At 41.8% G+C, this 17288-nt stretch overlaps 2 protein-coding genes across 2 annotated transcripts; both read right to left on the bottom strand.

Moving 5' to 3' along the window:
• Window positions 1-2705: 2705 nt before the first annotated feature.
• Window positions 2706-4912, bottom strand: grk3 (G protein-coupled receptor kinase 3; the record flags this gene model as incomplete). Its single annotated transcript, XM_032508545.1, is given in 1 exon segment — window positions 2706-4912. A coding segment is annotated over 1 exon segment (113 nt), but the record flags the coding sequence as incomplete, so codon positions are not given.
• A 2786-nt stretch (window positions 4913-7698) lies between these two features.
• On the bottom strand, window positions 7699-15770 carry cryba4 (crystallin, beta A4). The gene is made up of 6 exons (XM_032508543.1): window positions 15541-15770; window positions 12329-12372; window positions 11278-11396; window positions 10503-10644; window positions 9447-9589; window positions 7699-7974 (listed from the first exon to the last, which is right to left on the bottom strand). Exons 2-6 carry the CDS (start codon window positions 12365-12367, stop codon window positions 7827-7829), a joined length of 591 nt encoding a protein of 196 aa, XP_032364434.1. The 5' UTR covers window positions 12368-12372; window positions 15541-15770; the 3' UTR covers window positions 7699-7826.
• Window positions 15771-17288: the final 1518 nt, after the last annotated feature.

Genomic DNA, 17288 nt, shown 5'->3' on the forward strand with positions numbered 1-17288 from the left:
AAACGTATCAACACTAGGGCTGTCCTCGGCTAAGGAAATTCTTAGTTGATTAACACTTGCATGATTAGTGACTAATGGATTAGTTGATTTGAAATCGACAGAGCTGTGAGAGGTGGTTAAGACTAGAAAAGCACAATGTAAATGTAGTTAATTAACCGGCTGGAAAACGGAGGTTCTACACAATTAATCCTGCAAAAAGCACCACTTTGAATCAGGGCTGTAGGACTCGAGTCCGGTCTTGGACTCGAGACTGTTTTTCTATGAACTCGGACCTGTCTCGGTCCCGGCCACTGGTCTTGCCGGATATGGCTTTTGGGCTAATGGTCTGGACCGAGTCCAGGTGTCTTTATTATGTTGATGATAATATTGGAGAGAAAGAGAAACCCAAAATGATTGTCGTGATACTGTCATGCATAAGACCTTTATTCTGTCCTGGACTCAGTCTTGACTCCTGGTCCTGGTCTTGGACTTGGACTTGTCTTGGACTCGACTAATCCTGGGCTTGGACTCGACAAAGGTGGACATGAGTACAGCCCTGCTGTAAATCTTGTGCTCACCAGAAATGTGCTCATACGTTGCTTGGAAATGAGTAATTACGCATGAATAAGCATAAAAAAATGACTCATCAACTTAAGAAATCTCACTTTACTGAGACCAAAACCCCCGATTAGTCGACTAATGGACTAAGAGGAGACGGCCCTGGGATTTATTTTGGCATCTGTGGCACGTTGCTCGTCACCACGAGCCTGTAGACAGAGGCCTCGATGAAGAGGAGGAAGAGCATTAACACCTTTTTATACAGTCTATTGCCGTTTCCATTCACACATCTTTATCTGAATTAACCCTTGTGTTGTCATGTAGCTGTCGTCCTGAAAATCAACACTTTTCCCGATGTTTTCGTCTCTTGTCGACACTTTTTTTCAATGTTTTGGCTCTGTTTTTTTGGTTTAATGCTTAATTTCACTCCAGTGTATAAAGACCACCAACACCAACTCATTACTAGTTTTACATTTACTACATTTTTGGAATTCATGGTCAATAAATTTCTCTAAACGCTCTACAACGTCCCCGTTAGTGATGGCGTTGCATAGTCTGTCCACCAGAGGACGCTCTACAACGTCCCCGTTAGTGATGGCGTTGCATAGTCTGTCCACCAGAGGACGCTCTACAACGTCCCTGTTAGTGATGCCGTTGCATAGTCTGTCCACCAGAGGACGCTCTACAACGTCCCTGTTGGTGATGGTGTTGCATAGTCTGTCCACCAGAGGACGCTCTACAACATCCCTGTTAGTGATGGCGTTGCATAGTCTGTCCACCAGAGGACGCTCTACAACGTCCCTGTTGGTGATGGCGTCTGCATAGTCTGTCTGTCCACCAGAGGACGCTCTACAACGTCCCTGTTAGTGATGGCGTTGCATAGTCTGTCCACCAGAGGACGCTCTACAACGTCCCTGTTGGTGATGGCGTTGCATAGTCTGTCCACCAGAGGACGCTCTACAACGTCCCTGTTAGTGATGGCGTTGCATAGTTGTCCACCAGAGGACGCTCTACAACGTCTGTTAGTGATGGCCCTGTCCACCAGAGGACGCTCTACAACGTCCCTGTTAGTGATGGCGTTGCATAGTCTGTCCACCAGAGGACGCTCTACAACGTCCCTGTTGGTGATGGCGTTGCATAGTCTGTCCACCAGAGGACGCTCTACAACGTCCCTGTTAGTGATGGCGTTGCATAGTCTGTCCACCAGAGGACGCTCTACAACGTCCCTGTTAGTGATGGCGTTGCATAGTCTGTCCACCAGAGGACGCTCTACAACGTCCCTGTTAGTGATGGCGTTGCATAGTCTGTCCACCAGAGGACGCTCTACAACGTCCCTGTTAGTGATGGCGTTGCGTAGTCTGCTGCATCAGAACTTTAACATATTTTGATTTTCTGTTGTGACAGTGAAACTAATTATTATTATTTTAGTGAGAACTCATAAATAACTACAAGTAACTAATGTTAGGGAAATCTGTTTTTTAAATATATGTCGGCCAATATATCAGCATATCGGATTTTTAAATAACTAAATATTCATTTCGATATCAGCCTCAAAAATCCGCTCAGGCTCAGTTTACATGCAAACCTGCGAACGAATATTTCAAAAATCTCTACTCTGGACGGAGGTTTTGGAAAGACTCACATTATTCAGAGGCAAAGTCTCCGTTTGCATGTAAACAAAGGGAAACGTCGTTTTTTCAAAATAACCGTGTACGTGTAAACGGGGTCTAATTGGGAAAACAAGGCACAGATTAAATCAACGATGAAAATAAGTGTTAGTTGCAGGCAACACTAATGATCAGAGTGGTCTGTCTGTTTGACAGATGTTGGTACAGATAGCAAGACCAGGACATCATTAAGACTGGGCATTATCCTGCACCATAATCTGCTACTGTTGCTCCTCAGTAGTGAAAGGCTAGTGGTTAACTTCTCGGTGAGTTATAGGCGTAGCAGACACACACACACACACACACACACACACACACACACACACACACACACACACACACACACACACACACACACACACACACACACACACACACCCCCCCATCCATTAGAAAGGAGCACAACATCCAAGCTTTGGGGGGGGGGGGGGGGGCACAGCAGCAAGGGAGACACCAAAGCTCTTTGCAAATAAACAAATTATAAATAAATGCAGATTTTACCTGGGTTCAGGCAGGATGATCTTCTTGCTCGCCCGGGCCGCTGGGGTAGATTTGCTCTTCTCCATCGCCATCAAATAACTGACATCGGCGAGCACTGCTTCGAGGTCCGCCATCTTTCGACCCTGGGAGGACCAAATCAATAGAATAACCGGGGCTGGATGTGTGTGGGGGGGGGGGGGGCCTTCTTTTTATTTTAGGGAATTACAAAAAAAAAAAGCAATGTCCTCCGCCAGATATGACCACCATCAAGCGCCAAAGGTTTGTGACAGCGGCGGGGGTGGTGGGGGGGCTGACCATCGACTGGAATCGTGTCGCTGTCTCCGGGCTTGTAGTCCGCACAGTTCGCCCCTCAAACTACCACCATTGGGACAGAAAAGGGGAAATTCAAAAGGCGAGACATTGGGGGGACAGGTTGCTCGAGAAGTACAGTCAGCAAGGGGCTAAATCACCGGCCTTGTAATCCCATTTAGTGCAGAGAAAGAAAAAAAACCTGCAAGGTTTCTGACGGGGAAATGCGATGCGATCCGTCTCGGAGAGATGTGGGTCCAACAGACCAGATGCTGGAGCTGGAGACAGCAGCTGTCAAATCCTACAGGGGACTGCTCTTTGGTCCCTATTGATTGAAATGTGTCCAAAACGACTGGTTTGTCTCCAGTGGTTGGCATGTGTTTCAGCCTCCCCCCCCCCCAACCCCACTTCCTTCCTTAAAATGTAAAAAAACAACAACTGTGCTGTCGTGGAAAGAAAGTTGTATTTTAAGTGTCTGCAGAGTGGAAATGTGACTGTGTCCTCCTGTGTTTAGACAGCCAGCAGGGACACGGCAGCAGGGACACGTGTAGTCCTCCTCGTCTCAAACGTCCGTCGAAAAAAAGGGGGATGAAGGAGGGAGGCGACAGGTTGAAATGTGTACCATCAAGATGCTTCTTCGTCCTCCTTAAAGTCTCAATTGATGCACCGACAAAATGCACATCTGTGAGACGCGTATTTGGCACAAATGGACCCAACGCGAGCACAGGTTAAAACCCCTTAACGCCGCCGTTGTTGTTTACGTTGCCGCCTCGCTTCCTGTCTCACGTTCCTCAGTCAATCCCAAATCAAACGTCGCCCTAAAATATGTCATTTAAAACCCCCTTAAGGAGGTCAAGCCTAAACTAATGGGTGTCAGTGACTAATCACGAGCCACATCCACGACGCTGACTTGTTCTAGCCTGCTGGGGAAATCGATATTTCGGGTTCGTCTGCTAGTCGGTTAGCCGCCGCGCTAGCTGCTAGCGATGCGAAACCTGCTAGCCAGAAGGCTAACTATCGAATAACATCCATAAATGCATCTAAGTTGAGATTAATTCACTTCAGCAGATGCATAAAAAAAAAAAAAACACCCTAGTCACTGGCTGGCGGACTTCACTGCAACACAGGCTCGGTTTCAGGTTGAGTCAACAAGCTAACGGCGGCGAGTCCGCTCGTATTTGGGGAAGTCTTGCAGCGTTTCCGACACCAACCCCCCCTCCCCTCCCCCCAAAAAAAGCCAGAAAAGAGAGTCAAACGGTTGTTAAAAACCAAGATGAAATCACACACGATAATCCATAGTTTGTTGTTGAGTTACCCCGAGTATAGGGGAGGAGAGGGGGGGGGGGAGACCCAGCAGAGAGCTACTGACGGTGGGCTGATGGTGACGCTGGCCGTGGAGGAGGGGGAGGGAGCGCCGGGAGATGGTGGTTACTTTCAGCTTGTTAAACTTGTCCCTCTTCGGCGTAAAAAACTGGAATTAAATGACACGACAGCACCTTTGACCACCATGTGTTGCCTCAAGCACGCAACACGACACCGTGCTGGTTGGATGGTTGTCGTATATCGACCGCACGCAGGTCGATTTTGGCAAATAAAAAAAACGAGGGGAGCCGAGCGTCGCGTTCCGCCAGCTCCGAGCGACTCCTGCCCGCCAGGCTATCCGAGCTGGAGAGCGCACTCTCCGGCTAAGAAACGTAGCTCCGTCCGCTGCCTCCCTGGAGCGTTTTCGCCAGCCGACGCTGTCCGCTCCTTTTCGGTTAAGCTGCTCGTTTCCCAGCTCCAATATGGCACATGTTCTTTTGGTTGAAGTCCTTCTTCCTCTGTGTATTTTCTGTGTTTTTCTTGCTAGCACTAGTGGCACTGCTTGCTTTGTGGTTTAACTTCCTCCCACTGCGGCGGGGAGAGGCTCGCAAAACCCGGAGCGGATCGTTCTTTACCGGAGCCGGACCACCATGTGTTGACAGGGAGGGATCGGGTTTTTATTTCTATTTTTACACGTTACAAAAACATCATTGTATTTCTTTGAATCAGAAATGAAAGCATACACGTGTAGCTATTCAATACTAGAGTATCACAGTAGTGGATTTCCCCGTTTTTGTTTAAAAAAAAAACACATATTTAGACCGTTTTGTCAGTGGTAATTTACGACCTTTACTCGGAATAGCACCGAGCAGTCTGTATCCAGGAAATGTACTAGTTCTCTGAAAAAGAAACGCATTTATTTGAATTGCATAGCTGAAACAGTGTCACTGCATCGCATTAAGCCTTTTCGATCATCCCTGTGTTAAACAAGTTGGTTTAGCATTGAATGTGAATGTTCACGAAGCCTGTGATAATTAATATTACAGCTCAGTGGATGGTGTCTGGAGGGTGCACCAGGGAGCTGAGGGGTTGTTTTGGTGGAAACATAGCGCCGTTTCCCGGCCAGCACTGGTAATACTCCGGATACCCTGCACCAGGCCTTGGAGGCTGCACCGGGCCTGGAGGCTGCAGCAGGCCCGGCAACAAACATGATACATGGGGAAAAACAGGGAGGGATGGAGGGATGGATGGATGGATGGATGGATGTGGCAACTTTGAGAGGACACACACACACACACACACACACACACACACACACACACACACACACACACACACACACACACACATTATAATAGCGGGAGCGCCTCACGTAAAACTAAAAAAGGGTTTGGATGTCTTAACACCTAATTTTCCTTTATTCTGGTGATTTTTTATGCAGCATTTTAAGGTGCAAATGTCTTTATTTATGTAAAGAAAATATTTTTTCAGAACTTTCTGCATATTCAAAACATCACACGTGTTTCTGGATGTTGTGTTTTTTAGATGCTTTTATGTCAGCCTTAGTCTCTTTTATATAGACCTTAGTGGTCCCTAATACTGTATCTGAAGTCTCTTTATATAGACCTTAGTGGTCCCCTAATACTGTATCTGAAGTCTCTTTAATATAGACCTTAGTGGTCCCCTAATGCTGTATCTGAAGTCTCTTTTATATAGACCTTAGTGCTCCCTAATACTGTATCTGAAGTCTCCTTATATAGACCTTAGTGGTCCCTAATACTGTATCTGAAGTCTCTTTTATATAGACCTTAGTGGTCCCTAATACTGTATCTGAAGTCTCCTTATATAGACCTTAGTGGTCCCTAATACTGTATCTGAAGTCTCTTTTATATAGACCTTAGTGGTCCCTAATACTGTATCTGAAGTCTCTTTATATAGACCTTAGTGGTCCCTAATACTGTATCTGAAGTCTCTTTTATATAGACCTTAGTGGTCCCCTAATACTGTATCTGGAGTCTCTTTTATATAGACCTTAGTGGTCCCCTAATACTGTATCTGAAGTCTCTTTCCTGAAATTCAGCCTTGGTGCCTACAGTCCTACAATGAGCTTTTCTTAGGATGGGGCATTTCTGTGTCTGTAGCTTTAAATGCTATTGAGGAGGGGGGGCAAGGTGTAGGCTGGGGGTGTGGCCTTGACCTAACTGCCATGCTTTGCTTGTTTGAAAGCCATGATGTTTCTCTCTCATGGGGGGGGGGGCAAATTCTCTGGGCGGGCAAAGCAGAGAAAGGGGAGGTAACCTTTCCCCTTATGACCTCATAAGAGGAAGATTCCAGATTTGGTCCATCTGAGTTTTCATTTTCTCAAAGGCAGTGCAGGATACCCAGGGCTCGGTTTACACCTATCACCATTTCAAGCTTAAAAAACCTCATAAAGTGACATTTTCATGCCATTGGATATGACACGTGCCTTTAAGCAAGCTACTTTATCCCTGTCCGTGAGTCTGCGTTGATGCACACTTCACCAAAGGGAATTACCCACAGTTCAAAGCATTGGGACAATTACCGAGGAGACCAGGGGGAAATCTGGAAATCACAAGAAGGTAAACAACAGCACGCCACACGACCACGGAGCGGACTCGCTGTCCAGCCGGTAGAATAAATGAGGAATCAGACCGCCGTCTCCTGGGCCTGATCTGGTGAAGAGCTGTCCCAGTCTCATGTCTACCTCTCCGAGACCATGTGGCCTCACTCACTCACTCAGCACCTGATCAATGAGATCTGAGTCTTTAGTCCTCAGGGCTCTCTTTGGGGTTGAGCCATTGGAAGTCGTTTTGGGTAAAAGCGTCAGCTAAATGACATGTAATGTAATTTACTGTGTTTTCATGCTGCTGCTTTGTGAAAGAGGTTCTGAATTTATAGTTAAATATATAAATACAATTTATTTTTTCTGTCTTCTACTGCTATACTGTTTGCTTATTGCATCTTGAATTTGCTCAATACTTAGACTGATGGACTACATGATGTGGGACCGCTTAGGCTTAGAGTAGTTATGGTTTCTCTCTTCTTTTCGTTGTTGGGTGAATGTTGTCGTTTTATACATGTTCCCATTGTTAACCAAACAGTGTGATAGTATTTATAATGTAGATGTTTTGCTAGTGTCTGGGCTTTAAAAAGCTTACCAGGGTGTGCCATTTCCCATATCTGCATCATGTCCTTGTCTTTTAACTTTTGTGAATAAATTGAACCTTGATGATGAAACTGAATAGGAAACCCCTCTAAACCATAGCCATGTTGCATCCTGTAGGAGTGGTTGTAATTCAGAACAAACCGATGAACAAACTCTGTGTATTCATGTCGATATGAGCGAGAGACAAGCAAAAAACATTGGTGGAAGTCGGTGAGGTTTAGGAAAGACATTTTATTCAGCACTGTAGGGGGGAGAGGGAGAGAGGGGAAGGGTTACATGGGAGAGAGAGAGAGAGAGAGAGGGGAGGTGGGGGGGGGGGGGGGGGGGGTTGGGAGTGGGAGTTGTTACTGCTGAATACGGCGGATGGACTGGATCTGAGGGGTCTGGCAGTGGGAGCCAAACTCCCTGAAGTGTTTGAAGTCCCCACAGTGACGATCACACTCCATGATGTACTGGTATCCACGGTAGCCGGGGTACTGGTAGCACACAAATCTGTTGGGAAATCGCAGAGAACGAAAAAAAAGGAAGTGCAGTTTTTAAAAAAAAGAAATGATGCAACGGGCTGCTGTTGGGAAACCAGGGTTATTTTTAAAAACCGCTGGAGGCGGAGAAGGAAAAAGGAAATAAAAACATGTGTAGAGATGTTCAAATTGCAGTTTCTTCCTTTTAGACGCCGATTCTAGTGCTGCAACTAGTTTGAAAGACAATCAAAACGGACTAAAAACATCCGAGTAGACTTGTTTCAGGGCTAAAACACATGGTATCGGATCGGTGCATGGACTCGCGAGACTCGCTCCATAGGGCTGCATCTGAGGATTATTTTCCCGATCAATGGATTAGTTGGCGGTCTTTAATTAAAGCGAGCGTACGTAGTTTCTGTCGCCCCCACGAGGAATTCTGAGTAACGACAACAACACTGACGGCGTGTCCACGTGATACAAGCCTTCTGTGATCATTGATGGACTCTTCAGAAGAGGTCATTGTCTTCGTCTGAGTTGTTGCACGGGAGAGTCTCCGGACGCCACAATCTCCTGGACATCGTCCCACTGAGAGATCCACAGAGAGAGTTGTGTGGAGCTGAGAGTCTTAATTAGCTTTGGAGCAACTCGTTTAGCAACGGCTCGAATGCAACGGACGCTCTTCAATATCAAAAACTTACCCACAAAAGCTTTAAAATGTCAGAAAATTGTAAAAAAAAAAAAAAGAAAAGTGTTGACTACTGTTTTCCCAGAACGTCTCGTTTTTGTCCACAACTCAAAGATGTTCATTTGACTGTCACAGAGGAGAGAATAAACTAGAAGATATTCACATTAAAGAAGCTGGAATCAGAATATTTGGACTGAACAAAACGACTCAAACCGGTTGATCGATCATCAGAGTAGTTGGCGGTAAATTTAAGTTGATACGTAAGACGTTAATCTTTGCGGACATTGCATTAGTACTGGTGTAAGTTTTAACTCTTCATGTTGTCCTTGGGTCAAATAACATGATTGATTCCAACGCTCTTTGCCAAGTACAAATCTCTACTTTCATTAATTTTGGGTCTTATTCTATTTTATAGCATTGTAAAACAAAGTGAAGTGTTGTTGAAATAGTGTTGAGTAAAAGTTGACATATTCCAGTCTGTGATTATCATCAACATCCATTCCTTTAATTTCAGTCTCAATAATTCCTAATTTCTGCTTTTCTAACTCAAACATATATATATATATATAATTTCTTATAAATGAGGTTTATTGACCATAAATCCCCAAAATTAATGTAAAACTAAAGTTAATAAGTCAGTGTCACGTAGTGTTGAAAATGTCAAAAAAAGTGTCAGAAATGGGACAAAAACAGAAGAAACAGTGAAAAACATTGATTAAAAAACAAAAGCTTCAACAAAAGTGTTTTCAATTTCGCGGGGAAGACAACACAACTCCTAAATGTGGACAAAGGACAGAGGGACGCCGTGGGACACTCACGCTCCGGCCTGGATCCTGAGAGAGCCGACCTCGTTGTTGCACCAGCCCATGGCCTGGAGGGAGGGGTAGTCGTCGCTGAGCTCGCCCTTACGGCCCAGGAAGTTCTCACGCTCGTAGATGGTCATGCGGCACTCTCTGTGGTTCTGCAAGACAAAAGGACCAACGAGGCGTGACGGCTGCTTGTCCGGGGTCACGTCTTCAAACACAGGGGGTTGGCTCGGTTCGGTTTTCTTTGTTTAGTCCTTACACATGTCAAAGATTACGTTTGTGATGGGAAAAGCCTGAAGCCCCCCCCCACCCCCCCCCCCACAACACAGGGGTGGGGAGATATGGTGAAGGACATCTATGTTACGGAGAAGATAACCTTCTCTCAGCGTCTCCAGAAACAGGTTTTCATTCGTTTGCATGAGTGGGTCAAATGTGTTTGGCCCTTACGGCCTGAATTTCTGGAAAAATCAAATCAATTAGTAATGTTTTCATTTTCAGAGGACCCTTAAAAAGACTTTTTTGTGTTATTTCCTGTCAGTATCATATTGTTTTGCTCCTTCCTGGACTTACCAAGCTTTGTTTTAACTAGGGCTGGGCGACATGGAGAAAATCAAATATCACGATATGTTTGATCAAATACCTCGATATTGATACCACAACAATATGTTGACTACTGGGGCTTTCACCAAATATTTACACAAGGAGATTTTTGATAAAAAACTATCAGTAATGTGAAGTGGGTAAAGGTAAATAGTAGCTATGACAGTGTGATAAGTTCAGAAAATGACACAACTTTACTGTGATGCAGCTTTTAAAACCAGGAAAAGACTAAATCTAAGACGATATCTAGTCTCATATCACGATATCGATCTAATCGATATAACACCAATATATTACCCAGCGCTAATGTAAACACTCTCCCGAACTGTATTAAGTTCCTGTTGTCTTTATGTTTTAAAAGGAGAAATGGACAACAGAGAAAAGGAAACAGGTGTTGTTCTGATACAAGTCTTGTATTCTACACCGCTGTGCTATGAAATAATAAAAATAAACATGTGTTAGACTTACGGCACAGGCGATGGGTCTGAAGGAGGTCATCCTCTCGATGTGGTAGGCGTTGCTGCCTCCGAAGGCGTCACACTGGGGGTACTCTCCCCTCTCCAGGACAAACTGCTGTCCCTGGTAGGACGCGTGCTCGTAGCCCACCCAGCTGGGGGACAAAACAGGTGGAACATTTATCACCAGAACCGGAAGGAATCAGTGGATTTCTTTTCTTTTCTTTTTACAGTTTTCAGCGATGATTCTGAATGAAAATCTGCAGATGTTTTTTTCTGCTTGAGGTAGAGCTGTGTTAACATTCTGAGTTTTGCCTTAATTGGTATAAAATCTGTGGGAAATTCTGCCGAAAATCTGCCGAAAATTCTGCCGAAAGTATGCGGAAAATCAGTGGGTTCTGTGCGGTCCTGATTCCAACTTTGTTGCAACGGATGTCTCTGTTGAAAAGCTACTTCTACTTTCTATTTCGCAGGACATCATTAACCATTCGCTATTTCTCTAAAACTAGAAAAAAATGCTCTGTAGGTTCCCCGCTGTGAGCCATCAGTGTTAAAGGACATTATTAGGACGTCTGTGGTCAAGCGCGCAAGTCTCCCGTCATTGTAAGTCACATAACAGGCATGTGTTTTTAGTAGAAACACATACTGTGGTCGGCTGTTGTAAAGTTTTGCAAAAGGCAGTCGTGAATGTATCAGTGTGGAGAGATCATCAGGAAAAAAGAAAGAAACGACGGCTCTGTTTTTAGGATTATGAATCAGTGTGGAGAGATCTACACGTGTGAACTCACGCTCCACTCTCCACCCTCAGGGAGCGCACGGTCTCGAAGCCGAACTCCATCACGTTGCAGCACTCGGAGGTGAACTCATGGCGGCGGCCCTGGAAGCACTCCTCGTCGAAGACAATGATCTGAGGGGGGGGGGGGGGGGGGGGCAAAAGCAGACGCGTTACCACCATCCGATGCACGCGTGCACACATACTTACACAAAAATACTTTTTAATGTGAGAAATTGTTAGTTTAAAGACTTAACATTGAGTTAGGGACAAACTACTTTTAGCATTAGACCTAAGATAAAGGAGGCTATTTATTTGGGGGGGGGGGGGCATTTGGATGTGAAAGGGGAGAGGGAGGGGCAACGACATGCAGCAAAGGCCCCGCAGGTTGGAGTTGGAGCGCGCTCTACCAGGTGAGCTACCCAGGCGCCCTAAAGAAGAACTAAAGAAGAATACTTAAGAGGTTTTTAGTGTCTTAACATGGCCGGCGTTCAGAACAGGTCTACACCACACTCTTTCATTTGGGTCTCTGAGTTTAAACAGAGAATTAACGCCAAACAACTTTCTTTTATCATCTAGTTTGACGGCCAGTCATAACGGAGTTGGACCATCAATACATTTCTCTAAAGTAGATGTTTTTCAGGGATGAACTGCCTGGCATCGGATCTGTGCACAGACCTGCGTACTAGCTGATCAGGGCTGCAGCTGATTATTTTCATAGTCTATTAATCTGTTGATTACTTTCTGGAAGAATGGATTAGTTTGGTCTCTAAAATGTCAGAAAAAGGTGAAAAATGAGGATCGGTGTTTCCCAAGATGACCTGCCGTTTCCTCAAATTACTTGTTTTGTCCACAACTCAAAGATATTCAGTTTACTGTCCCAGAGGAGAGAAGGAACTAGAACATATTCACGTTGAAATTGAGTTTTTCATGGTGTCCTAACATGGCTGAAATCGCATGTCTTTTCAGACGAGACGTTTTAAAAAAAGAGCCAGCCGGTCTCATTTCATTTGAAAGGCCCTCCACAGAGGGGATGTCTGAATCTGGGTTTCTATCTGCACACTCACCTTCCAGTGGCCGGAGAACTTGGTGCAGTGGTGAGTCATCTTGTCTGGAAGAAAGAAAGAAAAACGTGAAGACCTTTGGTCAGGACACGAGGACTGGACGAAGACTGTGTGCACACAGTCGGACAACTTTTAGCTAAACACGCGCTGCAACTGACAATTACTGTCACTGGTGATTAACTAGTTGTTTTGGTCTCTAAAGTGTCGGAAAATGGTGAAAAATGTGGATCAGTGTTTCCCAAAAGCCCGAGACAACGTCCTCAAATGTCTCGTTATGTCCTCAACTCAAAGATTTCCAGTGTACTGTCACAGAGGAGAGCAGAAACTAGTAGACATTCACATTAAAGAAGCTTTACTGTTTTTTTTTTCATAAGCAATGACTCAAATTGATAAATATTTGATAGGTTATTAAAATAGCTGGCGATTCCATTTACAGTCGGCAACTAATTGATTCATCCTTGCAGCTTTAAGAAACGTTAAGCATTCAAGTTCAGCCGACAAAGACGCTAACCCTCAGCAGTAAGAATGTGCAACAGAGCAAAACAGGAAACAACAACAACAACAACAACAACTTTAGTGTTATTTTATACAAATGACGCATGATTATGGAACCCATGCAACTTTCTAGGCAAACCTTCAATAGCATTCACCTGCTACTATTGGCCAGGTGTCCATGCTCACGCTAGGTAACATAACCCAATTTGTCCCCTGACCAATCGGCTACCCTGAACCTTTACTACTCGAGCTCAATGCCTAACCCAAACCAATCGGGCTGCTTCGTAGGGCGGGACTTGCATAGCAGTTGCGTGGGATCCATGATGACGTGCGAATGACAACTCGGTCCGCCACATGTTGAATCCTCGCTGCGACTTCAACGGTGTGTGTGTGTGTGTGTGTGTTAGAAAAGGCAGCAGCAACGTAAATGTCCAGATACTGGAATCAGCCTACGTCTATATTTAGTTCCTACAGTAAACAAATGAAGTCGGTCGGAGAAGCCAAAGGCTTGATTTAGCCTTCTTTCTCCCACCCTCTCCATCTCTTTATCTCGTTTTCTGCCCATTTCCTCCCTGCAGAGTTTCCAGCGTCACCGCTGTTTATCACTGGGGCCGTGGCGGCTCTTTACGGGGCTTAGAACCGGGGTTATTATAAGAAACCATGTCTTAGATAAGCATTCTCAGCAAACTGGAACTAAATAAAAACTAAAAACCTTCCAGAAAAACTAAACTAAAACTGTGTTGTCAGGTTGAAAAAAAATGGGAAATTGTTCACATGGGACATTATGATATAGAAGACTTTTTTAAAATGTAGTTTTTTGTAACTTAACCCTATTGTTGTCCTACCGGGTCAACAACGGACCAAAATTTGACATTTTCGTCCCTTTTTTGTTTTAATTTCCACTAACGCCACATTAATCTTTTGAAAATTCATGGTCAATAACCCTTATTTAAACAGAATTGTACCTAAAATTTGAGTTAACAAAGCAGAAATTATGAATTGTTTTGACTAATAGTTGAACAGGTTGAACATTAAATAATAAAAATATATAATTATATTACACTCTGTTGTTATTACACACAGGCCTGAACTACACACACATGCTCAGGACCTATACATGCACCAATGGGGAGATGTCGGGGGGGGGGGGGGGCTGCCCATGGAAAGGCAGGTTGGGGGTTCGGTGCCTTGGGGGCGAACCAGCTACCCGTCCACCAAAGACTTTGGTCCATGTGGGGACTTGAACCAGCGACCCTCCGGTGTACCGACCCAAACCCCAAGTCCCTACAGACTGAGCTACTGCCCCCCCAAATACACCGTGGCCCTCCTCCACTCAGGTATTCTGTATAACTCATTATATATATCTATATTAGATATTACACCTGGCCCTGGCAAAACAAACTACAACTACAGCACACACACTCTGGGAACTTCCCCGGACTGCAAGTCAAAATCCAGAAGTCAAAACTAAAACAAATTAAAAAACCAAATAGAAAAATCTCAACTATTATAACCTTGGTGCAGATGTGTGTAACGCAGCTGACACACACACACTGAACCAGTGCCACATACAAAACATATATTTGACGTGAGGAACTGATTGATTTAAAGACATTAAACGAAGTCAGTTGTGACCAAATTGAAAAAAAATCTACTTTTAGCATCAGAAATATGATTAAAATTGAGTTTTTTGTAAACTATAACTACCAAAGGCACTCTGAAAACTTAATCAAACTGAAATGAAATCCTAAAGTCAAAACTGAAACAAGTAAGAACATACTGACAACTCAAAACTACACACTACTATACATATATACTATTATTATTATATAGTATTATATAACTACTATAACCTCGGGTGTCGGAAGCAGCTGATGCACACATAACGAAACAGTACAAATACATGGAAAACACACAAAAATACTATTTCATCTTAGAAAATACTATTTTATCTAAAAAAAAACACTATTTGATTTAAGAAACTAAGAAAATAGTTGATTGAAAGACATAAATTAAGTCAGTTGTGACCAAATTGGGACAAATCTCCTTTTAGCATCAGAATTATGATAAAGAAGACTTTTTAAAAATTGAGTTGTTTTTTTTTAAACTAAAACTAACAAACGCACTCTGAAAACTCACTCAAATTAAAGTTAACCTTTAGGTTGTCCTCCCGGGGCAAAAACTGACAAAAAATTGACATTTTCGTCCCTTTTTCAGACTTTTCTTTTTTTAATTTTCACAAAAAATTTCAAAATTCATGCTCAATAACCCTCATTTTTATAGAATTACACCTAATATTTGAGTTAAAAAAGCAGAAATTATGAATTATTTTGACTAATGGTTGAGATCAGAGGAATGAAAGTGATCAGGTGTGTTTATAAAGAGCGTTGGAAGGAATCCAATCCATTTTTTGTGGTAATTTGGATAAAAAGAAACTCATATTTCAGATATAGATATATTTTTTTAAAGGGGTTAAATTTGACCCGAGGACACCAGGAGGGTTCACTGATATCCAACCAACTCAAAAAGTGAACTGCTAAAAAGGAAAGAAAGAAAAATCTGAAAAGTCGAAACAAAAAAACGAACTAAACAGTGTTTTCCCCCCAGCTCAGAGCCCCAGTTCGGGGCCTGTGTGTGTGTGTGTGTGTGTGTGTGTGTGTGTGGATGCTGGGGGGCTGCTGTGCCGTGCCGTGCCGTGCCGTGCCGGGACAGGGACTCACCTTTGCTTTGATTCCCTTGGGATGTCCTGCCGTGAGAGTGAGATGGACGTCGCGCCCCCACCCTTTTAAAGCCTCCCCTGGCAAAGGGCCACTGGAAAGCCCGGGCTCAGCAGCGGGGGAGGGGCTTCTCTTTGTGCCCCCCGACAAAGGCGAGGTTAATCTGTGGACGGGGCAGAAGTGCAGACACCACAGTATCACCGTGGGGACGGGGACGCGGAGACAGAGACACCGAAATGTCAGAGACTGTAAGAGAGACAGGTTATGGAGCTGAGAGGGAGAGAAAAGACAAAAGGTTATTTTAGTCAAAGTAGTGAAGTGAAGTACAGATACCTCGAAGTAATAGTACCAGACAACTACTTTGATAATAATTGATCACTTTGAGTAAAAGAAAACATTCTCTAATGTCAGCGTGTTAAATGTGAATATTTTCATAAATAAATGTGAATATTTTCATAAATAAATGTGAATATTTTCATTAATATTTCATAAATAAATGTGAATATTTTCATAAATAAATGTGAATATTTTCATGAAAAATGTGAATATTTTCATAAATAAATGTGAATATTTTCATAATAAATGTGAATATTTTCATTAAAAATGTGAATATTTTCAAAAATAAAAATGAATATTTTCATAATATTTCATTAAGAAATGTGAATATTTTCATAAAAAATGTGAATATTTTCAAAAAATAAATGTGAATATTTTCATACTTTTAATAAAATGTGAATATTTTCATAAAAATGTGAATATTTTCATTAAAAATGTGAATATTTTCATAAATAAATGTGAATATTTTATAAAAAATGAATATTTTCATAAAAAATGTGAATATTTTCATAAATAAATGTGAATATTTTCATAAATAAATGTGAATTTTCATAAAAAATGTGAATATTTTCATAAATGTGAAATGTGAATATTTTCATAAACAAATGTGAATATTTTCATAAATAAATGTGAATATTTTCATAAAAAATGTGAATATTTCATTATGTGAAAATTTCATAAAATGTGAATATTTTCATAAAAAATGTGAATATTTTCATAAATAAATGTGAATATTTTCATAAATAAATGTGAATATTTTCATAAATAAATGTGAATATTTTCATTAAAAAATGTGAATATTTTCATGAAGAAATGTGAATATTTTCATAAATAAATGTGAATATTTTCTTAAATAAATGTGAATATTTTCATGAAAAAATGTGAATATTTTCATTAAGAAATGTGAAAAATTTCATAAATAAATGTGAATATTTTCATAAATAAATGTGAATATTTTCATAAATAAATGTGAATATTTTCATAAAAAAATTGAATATTTTCATTAAGAAATGTGAATATTTTCATAAAAAAATTGAATATTTTCATTAAGAAATGTGAATATTTTCATAAATAAATGTGAATATTTTCATAAATAAATGTGAATATTTTCATAAATAAATTTGAATATTTTCATTAAGAAATGTGAATATTTTCATTAAGAAATGTGAATATTTTCGAAAATAAATGTAATTATTTCGTTAAATAAATGTGAATATTTTTATTAAAAAAATTGAATATTTTCATAAATAAATGTGAATCTTTTAATAAAAAAGGTGAATATTTTCATAAATAAATGTGAATATTTTCATTAAAAAATGTGAATATTTTCATAAATAAATGTGAATATTTTCATAAACAAATGTGAATATTTTCATTAAAAAATGTGAATATTTTCATAAAAAATGTGAATATTT

This window comes from Etheostoma spectabile, unplaced genomic scaffold (genome assembly GCF_008692095.1).
Source record: "Etheostoma spectabile isolate EspeVRDwgs_2016 unplaced genomic scaffold, UIUC_Espe_1.0 scaffold00008248, whole genome shotgun sequence".
Taxonomy (NCBI): Eukaryota; Metazoa; Chordata; class Actinopteri; order Perciformes; family Percidae; genus Etheostoma; species Etheostoma spectabile.

Coding starts and splice junctions, on each gene's coding strand:
- cryba4 (XM_032508543.1), bottom strand. CDS start 12,367: ATGACTCACCACTGCACCAAGTTCTCCGGCCACTGGAAG. Junction 10,645..11,277: donor CTGAGGGTGGAGAGTGGAGC/GTGAGTTCACAC, acceptor TTTGTCCCCCAG/CTGGGTGGGCTACGAGCACG. Junction 7,975..9,446: donor CTCAGGATCCAGGCCGGAGC/GTGAGTGTCCCA, acceptor ATTTCCCAACAG/ATTTGTGTGCTACCAGTACC.